Source organism: Monodelphis domestica, chromosome 8, assembly GCF_027887165.1.
Source record: "Monodelphis domestica isolate mMonDom1 chromosome 8, mMonDom1.pri, whole genome shotgun sequence".
NCBI classification, from domain to species: Eukaryota; Metazoa; Chordata; class Mammalia; order Didelphimorphia; family Didelphidae; genus Monodelphis; species Monodelphis domestica.
This window is the reverse complement of record NC_077234.1, coordinates 56,312,084-56,324,319: the sequence shown is the minus strand read 5'-3', so window position 1 is coordinate 56,324,319 and position 12,236 is coordinate 56,312,084. Positions and strand designations below refer to the sequence as shown.

Genomic DNA, 12,236 nt, shown 5'->3' with positions numbered 1-12,236 from the left:
CAGTACTAGATAGTTTTTATAATTATTGCTTTATATTACAATTTAAAACCTGGTATTGCTAGACCTTCCTTCAAGATGTATTTATTTCTTACAAGAAAGGGCTTTTATTCTTTGGTTACTAATAGTGAAAGGAGTGTCAGTGTAACTTGTGTGGTCTACATAAAGGATGAGAGAGAGTTAGAGGGAAATATGGGCAAGTTGAGTAGTGTTATAACTTACATGTTGCATTTGAGCTATACTTAGAAGCAAACAGTACCTAGTTAAGATTCATGGGCAGTTGGGTAGCTCAGTGGATTTAGAGACAGGAGGTCCTAGGTTCAAATTTGGCCTCAGACACTTCCCAGCTGTGTGACCCTGGGCAAGTCACAACTGCCATTGCCTAGCCCTTACCATTCTTCTACCTTGGAGCCAATACACAGTATTGACTCCAAGACAGAAGGTAAGGGTTTAAAAAAAAAATCATGTCTTTATATATAAATCTCTTTTTCTCTGATTTGAATGGAAATATTGCTGTTTGATAAATTGATTAAAAAAAACAAACAAAAATATTTTAAAGTACAGTAGTGCTTACTACCCAGCTGGTTAACAGCCTAAGAGATTAGAAGGTCTCTGTGTAGGAACTGATTTGGCCAGTATGAGATAGCACTTGAGGAGAAAATGCTAGAGTGAACTTGAAGTCTGAAGTCCTGTTTTTTTTAGTCACTATCTGCATGAGTTCAGGTCATTTTCTTTGTGGGAAGAGAAGAAACCTTTATTTTTAGTGCTCTCTTAATGAAACATAATCATTGATCCTTTTATTTCCTCAGTAATGAATCAGGATGATGTGGTTTCCAACCTCTTCTCAGATTTTACTAGTTGTGTGATTCTGGCCAGGTCACTTTAAAACCATTCTTATATTCATCTGTAAGAGTAATTACCCTTTTTTTTTTTAAGGGATCAGATGGAATAATGTATGTTTTTATATGTAAAAAAGTTTTATATATTTTGTTTACTTTTATATATATATGTAAATATATATATATATATATAGTGTTCTCCATAGAGTTAAAGTTCATCCAGAGTATAACGTTTCATTTTGGTCTTTCTATCCATGATATCTAGCTCAGTATCTGACATAGAAGAAGGTGCTTAGTAAAGGCTTTTTGATTTCTTCTCTTTTTTTTTTTAAAGATGAAAGTTGTGAGGCCTGACTTTACAATTTTAAAGCCTTTTTGCTTAACTCATTTTCCTACATATTTTTTCCCTTTCACCACTGTTTTTTGGGTTGAAATGACCCTGTACTGATTTGGTTTGGAGGATTTGGGCAATATCTTCCCAGAATATCTCTACTACTTGTTACTTTGAAAAAATGTTGGTAAATATGACAAAATTATCTTGATGGTGGTCTCTCTTTTTTTGGGGGGAGGTTTATGTTGATCATGAACACAGACTTCAGTATGAGATATTTCTTGTTACCTTTAGTGAAATCATTTCTGATGGAACCTTCATTTGCTTCTCCAAGTAGGAGTGAGTGTGAACTGTACTTTGTTAGCTCCAACTCTACATTTTGTTTGGCAGTTAGTCCATTTGTCTTAGCATTACAATTCCAAGGTCTATCTTCAGTCATTTTCTTACTTTTGGGCTTTAATCTAACTTTAACAGAACTATTTTAAACAAACTTCTTTTGTAGGTTACTTGTGTTTCCTTTTAATTAAAAATTAAATTCTTGCTTTGGTCCCTTTATTTTTCCCTTTTAAATTTTGAAATTCTTTTTCTTTCCTACCTCCTTTTCTCTGAAGTACCCTTTTGAAACTTTTAGTGACTTAGCTAATATATGAGGGTTCTTACATTTTGTAAGTGTAAAACAAGACTCAGAAACTCACAAGTTTTTAACAAAGTGGTTTATCTAAAATTGAGAAATAAATAGTTTTAAATAGTTGCCACAGTAGGAATGCTAGAAGAGCTCAGAAACAATCCTCAGTGCTTGTTCTTTCTGTTAAGGTAGTCACATTAATTTTTTGGTGACATTTAGTATTTGACACATCTAGCAACTTTGATCTCACTGAATACATTATTCATGCTACACAAAGGAGACTTCTGAGTAGTTTATAAGTCTTGATTTGTCATGTCTCAATCCCAAACAGTCTTTTCCTATGTATTTTTTGCCCTCTCTGTACTAACAGCAACGTGCTCAGTTTGGAGGAGTTTGTCAGGTTCTTTATAGACTTTTTATTCTATTGCATCCTGTACAATAAAAGGTAATACACAAATGCTCCTGTGTATTTTATTTGCTTGTATTTGTCCAGAGTAAAAGATGAGGATTCTCAGTTGCCAGATCTGATGACCTTTTGTCATTTGTCATCTTTTCCTCTTTCTTGCACTTTCTATAGAATTTGACACTGTTGGATCAGATTTTACTCCAGGATACTCTCCTGGGTTTTGGAGAGGTTCCCGTTTCCTAGTTACTGTCTTATGTGTCTAAACCCTCTTTGGTTTTCTGTGCTGGATCTTCATCCATGTCATACACTTTATGTAGGTATACATTTTTCTTTTGCTATTCAATAGATTTTATCAGCATTTCTAAACAGATGATTTCCAGATTGATATATCTAACTATATACCTCCCCATTGAACATCATAAATTCAGCACATCCAAAACTGGATACATCTCTACCAACCCAGTCCCTCTTCTCCACTGATCTATTTCTTTGATGGCAGCACCATCTTTCTAGGCATTTAGCTTTATACCTTAGCATTTCTTTCGACTTCCATGATCTCTTTCACTTCATGTATCCATATTCAGTTATCAAATATGCCCATCCCCTTTTAATCCACCCTTTTAAGAAATTGCTTTGGGTCTGATCCCTTCTCTCAAATCGCACAACTACTACTTTTATTCAAGTTGTTTCTTCTCATCTGTACTATTTCAAGCCACCAGTCCATCTGTTATTGATTTTTCTTAAGCTCAGGTCTGGCCTTGCCTTTTCCCTACTTAGTAACTTCCTTGTTGCCTCTAAGATAAAATATAAACTCTTTTTTTTTTTAACCCCTCATAACTTTGCTTCAATTGTTCTTTCTATTTTTTTTTAACCCTTGCCTTCCATTTTAGAATCAATACTGGGTATTGGTTCTAAGGCAGAAGAGCAGTAAGGGCTAGGCAATGGGGGTTAAGTGACTTGCCTAGGGTCACACAGCTAGAAAGTGTCTGAAACCAGATTTGAACCCAGGACCTCCTGTCTTTGGGCCTGACTCAATCCACTGAGCCACCCAGCTGCCCCCCATCCTTTCTATTTCCATGGAACTTTTTTCCTCATTCTACTACGACTTATCCCTATATGGTAGTCTTGTTATAGCTCTTCTTATACTTCATATAAGAGTCTTGAAATAAGTAAAAGATTCTGTGCAGTAGAGATGAGAGGAGGAAAAGTGTTTAGGCACAGAGGATAGTTAGGGCAAAGGCAAAAAGCAAGATAAGGAGAAAACAAGTATTTTTTAATGTTTGAGCCCTACCTTTGTCACTTTCTACAAAGAGGAAGCTTGTTGTCATAGTGGGTAGAATTTGGAGTCAGGGAGACCAGAGTTCAAATCTTACCTCAGAAAATTGGGCAAGCTAATGAGCAAGCTCTGAACCAGTTCTCTCAATTGTAATACGAGGATAAAAATAACATCTACTTGTGAGGTTTAATATATTGTTTTAAAGTGTTTTGCTAAGCTTAAAATGTGGTATAAATGTTAACTGTTGTTTTTACCTGTGACTTACTAATACTATCACTAGTACACTACTACTACTTAGCCTCCACTTCACTCAACCTGTCTTAATTTCCTATTCTTTAAATAAGGGAATTGTCAGAATAATTTGTATGGTGAATTTTATGATAAAGAAAAATGAATGAGACTTTAGAACCAACTGTGGCTTTAGAGAGCTTGATCAATGTTTATATTTTCAGACATGGACAATACATTGATTTAATTTACTTCTTTCTACTTTGATAAAAGGAAGATTTCTTTTTTCTAAAATTAATTAATTAATTTAAATTTTTTTGAGGTTTGGAAAATTTTATTTAATTAATGTAGAGTATTTTTCCATGGTTACAAGATTCATGTTCTTTCCCCTCCCTTCCCCTCCTCCTGTAGCCATAGCTGATGTGCAGTTCCACTGGAATTTGCATGTGTCATTGATTAAGACCTATTTCCATATTATTGATATTTGCTCTAGGGTGATCTGATTAGAGTCTCCATCCCCAATCATATCCCCATCAACCCATGTGATCAAGCAGTTTTTCTTCTGTTTCTGTTCCCACAGTTCTTCCTCTGAATGTGGATAATGTTCTTTCTCATAAGTTCCTCAGAATTGTCCTGGATTATTACATTGCTGCTACTAGAGAAGTCCATTACATTTGATTGTACCACCCTGTATCAGTCTCTGTGTACGTTCTCCTGATTCTGATCCTTTTGCTCTGCATCACTTCCTGGAAGTTGTTCCAGTTCTCGTGGAATTCCTCCAGTTAATTATTCCTTTGAGCACAATAGTATTCCATCACCAACAAATACCACAATTTGTTCAACCATCCCCCAATTGAGGGAAATCCCCTTATTTTCCATTTTTTTGCTTCTACCAAAAAGTGTGGCTACATTTTGTACCAGTATTTTCCCTTATTATCTCTTTGGGGTATAAACCCAGCATTGGTATGGCTGGATCAAAGGGCAAGCATTTTTTTTTTTTAAGCCAAAAGGAAGGTTTCTTAAGAGTGTGAGGTGGGAGACTTATGAACTGAAAGTAACTGGATCAGCAGTGAAACATTTTGAAAGTCAAAAAGAAACAAAACCTAAAATATTAGTGAGAGGATTTGACTAGATGGTCTCATATGTCTCTTTTCTTTGTAGATTTATGACCTTAAGGTTCCTTTCACTTTCAAAATGTTATAATTCTAAGAATTAATGCTGTTTTTCCAGTTACATTTCCATGTGACAGATATATTTTGAATAGTGTTATTTTTGGGGGGTTGATAAAATCTGGGAAATTTTAAAGCTGTACTTAGAAACACTTAACTTTCTTAAAATTATAAACTTAGCCACATATAAATATTCAAAGAAAAAAACAAGTTCAAAAATGAAATAAAAGCATGAATTTCTATTACTTTTTAAAATGAAACTTATCAAAGTAATGCAGTTAACAAGTGAATGCCCTCTTTGAGGAAAACATCAGGAAGTTGCAGTGTGGAATAGAAAAACTTATACTTTTTTTTTTTTTAATTTTAGAAGTCCACAGTTCTATTAATTTTTTTCTCAAACTAATTGTCCTATCTTATCATTATGTATCATTACTGGTATTAGTCAGGTAATATCAATCAGTAAGTACATAATTCAAACCTATTATGTACTAGACACTGTGCTAAAACATTGCTAAAGCAAAAGACAGTCCCTATCCTAAGGAGCTTACAATCTAATATGCAAACATTTATATGGAATAAATAGGAAATAATTAACATAGGGAAGGAATGAAAAGGAGTCAGGGAAACCTGAAGGTGTGATTATAGTTGGGACTTTAAGGAAGACAAGGGAGCTCAGTATTTGGAGTGGAGGAGGGGGAGAGTGTTCCAGGAATGGGGGATACTCAGAGAAAATACCTATAGCAGAGAGATGGAAGGTCTTGTTCATGAATAGCCAATGTCTTGTGTTGGGGTCTAAGGTGTAAGAAGACAGAAGGCCAGAGGCGGCTACATTATGAAGGATTTTGAATGTGAAGCAGAACATTGTTTATTTCATCCTGGAGGAAATAAGAAGTCATTAGAGTTTATTGAGTTAGGAAGAGAGATGAGGGCCTGCAATGGATAGTGCTGATATTGTCAGGAAAGAAATGGATGGATTTGAATGCTGCTGCAAAAGGTAAAATTGGCAAGCCTTGGCAACAATTTGGCTATAGGAGGTGGGAGACAGGGTCAAAGAATTATTGCTTGCCTGCTCTAGAGAAATGACAAGTCTTAATTCAGTTCCCTTATTGGTATTTTATTCTAGGCCAGTGAGGGTGAACCCATGGCACAGGTGCCAAAGATGGCATGCAGAATGCTCTCTGGGTGCACCCCCCCCCCCCCCCGCCCCCAGGGTTCTTCACTAGAAAGACAGAGGGGCTTGGGTAGAGCTGCTCCCCATCCCCTCTCCATTGTGCCAGATGACATTTTGTCACATCCTCCATCATCCCTCTGCCCAGCACCCCAATAGGAGCCCACAGGGGGTAAGGGCTCAAAGGCGGCAGAGCTGGAGAGGAGCAGAGCCCTTATGCTACTCCCCTCCGCTTCTCTGCACTCACTGAGGGCATTCCTCACTTCACCCACCCCTCTGTCCAGCAGCCCAAAGGGGGAGGCAGGGGCATATTCAGCATGTGGTGGGGAGGTGCAGAGCACTCCATCTTTAAAAGGTTTGCTGTCACTGGTTCTAGGCTGTAATTAGTAAGGTCAGGGATATAGTTATTTTAGCACTTGATTTGTCAAGAAAACAGTTCACAGACTATTTTTCACTACAAATATTCTTACACTATATATATATATATGTGTGTATATATATATATATATATATATATATATATATATATATGCCAACTTACCTTTTGAGTATGGTTGTTAAGCAGAGCCGGAAGTTGTAGAATAGTACTAGGGACAGATAACAGTTTGGAAGAACAAATATGATTGAAGGTAAACTGAAGAGAACTCTTCAATATTCTTTTCAGTATTTTTGGCTAAATGCCCTGAAGGAAACAAGTGTTTTTGTGCTAAAACCTTTCCAAATATTATCTCTCTTGATCCTCACAATACCTCTGCGAAGTAGTTGCTATTATTCTTTTACAATTTATAATTGAGGAAACTGAGGCAAATGAACTGACTGAAGTCACACTGGTAGCAAATGCCTGAGGGCAGATAATCAACTCAGATCTTCCTGACTCCAGGCCCAGTGCTCTATCCGGTGCACCACCTAACTGCACAGGACCATCCTAGCTAAGTGTGGTAAGCCTTATCACTAAGTAGGTTGGTTTTTTTGGGGGGAGGTCTAATAGTTCTGAAATATGTCACAAGGGGGTTATAGTCTGTTTTGGTCAAGGGATTATCCATGTGGATGAAACCATGAATCCTTTAAGATTACAAAGTATATACAAAAGAGATGCAGAAAAGTCTGAAAATTTGATAAAAATCTTCATTAGAAAAAATCAACTTTGTGGAGATAATAGCTCCTGAGTTTAGGCTTGAAGGAAGGGAAAGAATTTTGACTATGAATATGTAAACTGGAACTTTATATGAGATAAAACTGGAAAAAGGCTTGGTTGGAGTCAGATTTTGGAGAACTTTAAATTCCAAGTCATAGAGTTTGTACTTTTCTTTATATGAAAGGCAGTTGGTAAGCAATGAAAAATTTCCAAGAACGATTAATGTAAAAAGGCTTGTGTTAAGAAAATTAATGGCAGAATTACAAATTGCAAATCAGAATGGGGGAGAGGTTAACAGCCAGAAGATCATTTTAGAAAGCTGTTAAAATAGTTGTAATTATCGAGGCAATAAACAAAGGACATGCATTTGAAAAGTATTGGTGAGATAAAATTGATTGGATTTTGCAAAATTGCTTGGATGGGGAAATTTGGGGAGAAAAAAGAAATGACTTCTCAAGCAAAAGCCACTTGTATGAGATTTGTTTTGGTCTGTATTTTTGCTCAGATGCCCTCTGATGACTCCTGCCCTTTAACTCTGAATCTGTAGCCTGCACTGATGAAATTAAAGTATGTTTGTAGTAGTTACTTATGTTTCAAGAGACTATTAAATGATTTTTTTGTTACCAGACAATTTGATTCAACTTTTATATATCATTGGCTAGTATAGTAGGAAGACCACGTTTTGGAATCAAGAATTATGTTAAAGACAAGACTGAACACACTAATCTTGGACGAGTCACAATTTCTTTGAGCCATAATTTCCTCATCTGTAATATAAAACCATTGTAAGCCCATTTCTTCTTGCTTATTTCAGTTTTAAAATGCTGGCCATATTCTAAATAAGAACATCGAAAATTGTACTTATTTAAGACCACAGTCAATACCAGTAACATGAGAACATGTAATAAATTCTTTGGACAGAACTTAAAATTCTAATGAGTTATTAGCCGGTAGTTCACAGACTTTTAGAAATAGAAAGGCCTTTGGGGGTCAGATTAGATGAGCTCTCAGGGCAGATGAACCTGAAGTACCTGCTCTGTGCCAGGAGCTGTGCTGGGGACTCAGGATCAAAGACAAAAGTTAAAAAAAAAAGTCTTTCTTTGAAAGAGCAAATTAATATTATACTCCATTGGGTGCAGAAACAGACACTTGAGGGTCAAGGAGGGATCTGTTCTGTGGGTGCTCAAAAGAGTTCTCATGCTGAGATTGCCACAGTGGTTAACTGAAGAAAAAAATTAGATTTGCAAAGTCTGATAATTGACTGAAAATCAAATCCTGGCCAACTGCTAGTTCAGAGGATTCTTACTTTTTGCTTTCATGGTAACAGAGAGGAAGAGCCCTCATACCATACTGTATCAAAATTTTTTCTTTTTTGTATCTGTAGTAAGTTGCTTTTATTTGTTGTTGTAGCAGTTTATCACTGTAGCAGATTGTGGTCCTTTGCAGTAATTAAATAACTTTTCCCCCTTTCCCATCTAATCACACACCACTTCATGCTAACATTAATGCACAAGTCAGCTTATGTTATACTTCCTATCTTTTTGGCTTTATACACTTAAGTGGCTCTGGATTAGTTATGAAATAAAATATAAATGCTTGAGCCTAACCTTCAGGGTCCCTACCAGGGTCTTTTGCCATACTAACTTTTCCAGCCTTGTTTTATACTACTTCTAAACTGTTCTCTCATCTTATCCTACCTATTTTAATTCCATATATTTGCTCAGTTCATTTCTTACTGATTTTGAAATGTGTTTCTTCTCCAAAAGCACAACTTACTTCCTTGTTCTACTCAAATAAGATTCTTTCCTCTAATCTTATGTTTTTCTGTTTCCTTTTCTATACTTTGTTCATTCTATATTTGTGTGTTATGTATGCATATATCAATTAACTGCTAAATTGTCAGCATCTGAATTTTCCTTTTTGGTATTCTTGGTGCCTAGCATAGTATCCCTTAGGTACTTAGTTTTATTTATAATATATATGAGTATGCTTGCATTTTTAAACTACTGGGCAAGTTAGAGGTTTTGACCTTTGTACAATTGACTTAAAATGTTTGAAATGCAATCTATTTGTATGTTGGAGGCACTGATCTTACTCAGTTTTGCTAATTGAGAAGGCATGACAACAAAGTTGGAAGGGTAAATTCTACCATAAGAATTAGTATGTCTTGTTTTTAGATTCCAAAAATTTTAAGTTGATTTTATTTTTCTTATGTTTACAGGCCAGATCATCAGATACTGTACATTCATCTGGCTCTTCAGATGCACATGTGAGTATAAAAGAGTATTACATTAAATTGTGATTGTGATATTATTTTCTTGTTGGTAATTTTATTTCTTCTTTTTTTTTTTGTAATTTAAGTGCCATTTTCTCTTCAGGAAATTGTAATCTTTTGTGTGTGTATGTCTTGGACTCCTTTGGCAGTCTGATGAATCTCCAATTGACCATTTTTAAGAAAAAATTTTTTCCTAATTTTATTTTTTTCTGTTACATGTAAAATAATTTTAAAACATTCTTTTAAGGAAAATTTTGAGTATTTATGCCCAAAGGACTCTTAAAACTGTGCATACTAAGGGGCAGTTGGGTAGCTCAGTGGATTGAGAGCCAGGCCTAGAAATGGGAGGTCCTAGGTTCAAATCTGGCCTCAGACACTTCCCAGCTGTGTAACCCTGGACAAGTCACTTGACCCCCATTGCCTAGCCCTTACCACTCTTCTGCCTTGGAGCCAATTGGCCAATATTGACTCCAAGACGGAAGGTAAAGGTTTAAAAAAAAAACAAAACAAACTTTGCATACTTTTTGATCTAGCAATATTATTAGACCCATATCCCAAAGAGATCTACAAAAAGAGAAAAGGACCTATTTGTATGAAAATATTTAGAGCATCTCTTCATGGTGACAAAGAATTGGAAGTTATGGGGATGTCCTTTGGGAATAGCTGAACTAGTTGTGGTATTTGATTATAATGAAATACTATTATGTTAACAAGAAATGATGAGTAGGATGATTTCAGAAAGAACTGGAAAGCTTATGTCAACTTGTACAAAGAAAAGTGAGCAGAACCAGAGGAACATAGTACAAAACCAGCAATCTTGTTTAATGAACAAGTGTGAATGCCCTAGCTAGTCTCAGCAGTATGGTGATCCAAGACAATTCCAAAGAATCATAATACCATTGGTTTCCAGAGAAAAAAACTCATTTTGTGCATGAATGCAGACCTAAATATACTATATTTTACTTTCTTTGTTCTTTTTTTAATCTGAAATCTTCCACAAAATAATATGAGCAAGTGTTTTATTTGATTACACATGTAAAATTTATATCATATTGCTTACCCTCTCAGGGAGGAGAAGTGGGAACTTTAATTAAAAAACAAAAATTTTAATGTAATTGGGGGAAAATCTTAGTAATTTTTCCCTCCTTGGGGAGATAAGCATTTTGATATAGGTAATACATGTATGGTCATGCAAACCACATTTCCATATTAGTCATGTTGCAAAAGAAAACATTGACCAAAATTTCCACAAGAAAAATGAAAAAACTTTTAAAAAGCATTCTTTGATCTGATTTCAGATTCCAGAAGTTCCTTTTCTGGAGGTAGATAGCATTTTTAATTAGAAGTACTTTGGTAGTGTGATGAATCATTGTATTATTGAGAATAACTAAGTCATTCACAGTTGATCATCAAGCAGTATGGCTGTTACTGTGTACAATGTTCTCCGGTTCTGTTCACTTTGTTTTCCATCAGTTCATATGTTTTGAAAGCATCCTGCTTGTTATTTCTTATAGCACAATAGTATTTCATCACAATCCTATTCACAACTTGTTCAGCCATTCCCCAATTGATGGACATCCTCTCGATTTCCCATCCTTTGCCACTATGAAAAGAGCTGCTATAAAATTAATAGTTTTGTAAATATAGGTCCTTTCCTTTTTTCTTTGATCTCTTTGGAAGACAGATCTAGTAGTGCTATTGCTGGATCATAGGGGATGCCTAGTTTTTATAATCCCTTGGGCATAGTTCCAAATTGCCCTCCAGAATGGTTGGATCGGTATTCACAACTCTACCAGCAGTGCATTAATAACCCAATTTTCCCATATCCCTTTTAGCATTTGTCATTAGAATGTTTTTAAATGAATAAAATTAAAATTATGAAGTATACCAATCAGATTGAAATATAGTTATAAAAATCTGAAAACAAAACAAAGTTCATAAATTCCTGCTCTAGGGCATTTTATGGTACAGTGATGGTGGCCCTAGGTGCTGGAAGACCAAACTAGTGTAGTCATAAGCTGAGACAGGCTCTACCACACTAGAAAAGCTTTACATATGGGTTTGGTGGATATTGCTATTTGGTGGATTATGCTATTGGAGGATCAGCCTAACAAACTTGAGAAGAGGTTTATCTCTACATTGTCCACCAGGGTGATCATGCATTTTCCGGCTACAGTAAAGCTCTTAAGAATATTTTTTTAAAAATTAAAAAAAAATTTTTTTAATAAAGTTATAGAAGGTAAGTTTGCATTTTCCTCAAATACGAACTTTCTGATGCAGAACATTTTATTAATATGGCCATAGATCTTTAACAGTTTTGAAGTATTAGTTGGCAGTTCTTTGAATGTGGGGCCCAACAGTTTTTTTGCAGCAAGCAAGGTCTCTCTTGGGTTTTAAAGCATCCAGAAGGGTTAGAGTGTTTCAGGAGAGAATTTTCCTTTTTGGGCTGCTTAAATAAGAATATGTTGACCATATTGGCCTAAATTATATGATAATCAGAGTTTAAAAGGACCTAAAAGTAATCTAGCCTAGCCTCTGTGCTGATGTAGGAATTTATCTTACCATCCTTGATAATAATAAGGTGATCCAGCCTCTGCTTTGAATGCTTCCAGGAACTGACAGGAAACGCACTATTTTGTATGTCAAAACACTTTTATTCCATTGTCAAATCACTAGAAAGATTAAATATAAAATGTGTTTCTCCATAACTTCTTATCATTTGTCCCACTTCTCCCTTATGTATGGTACATAACAGGAGCATTGGGTTTGATGTCTGAAATACAAAAA

General features: G+C 35.4%; 1 protein-coding gene across 2 annotated transcripts in view; it reads left to right on the top strand.

The window, feature by feature from the left end:
- Positions 1-12,236, top strand: part of U2SURP (U2 snRNP associated SURP domain containing) — an 81,200-nt gene that overhangs the window by 15,532 nt on the left and 53,432 nt on the right. For both annotated transcript variants that reach the window (XM_007502097.3, XM_007502098.3), the window contains exon 2: positions 9,396-9,443. In XM_007502097.3, the coding sequence (XP_007502159.1) occupies positions 9,396-9,443 (48 nt within the window). The remainder of the gene's footprint in view (positions 1-9,395; positions 9,444-12,236) is intronic.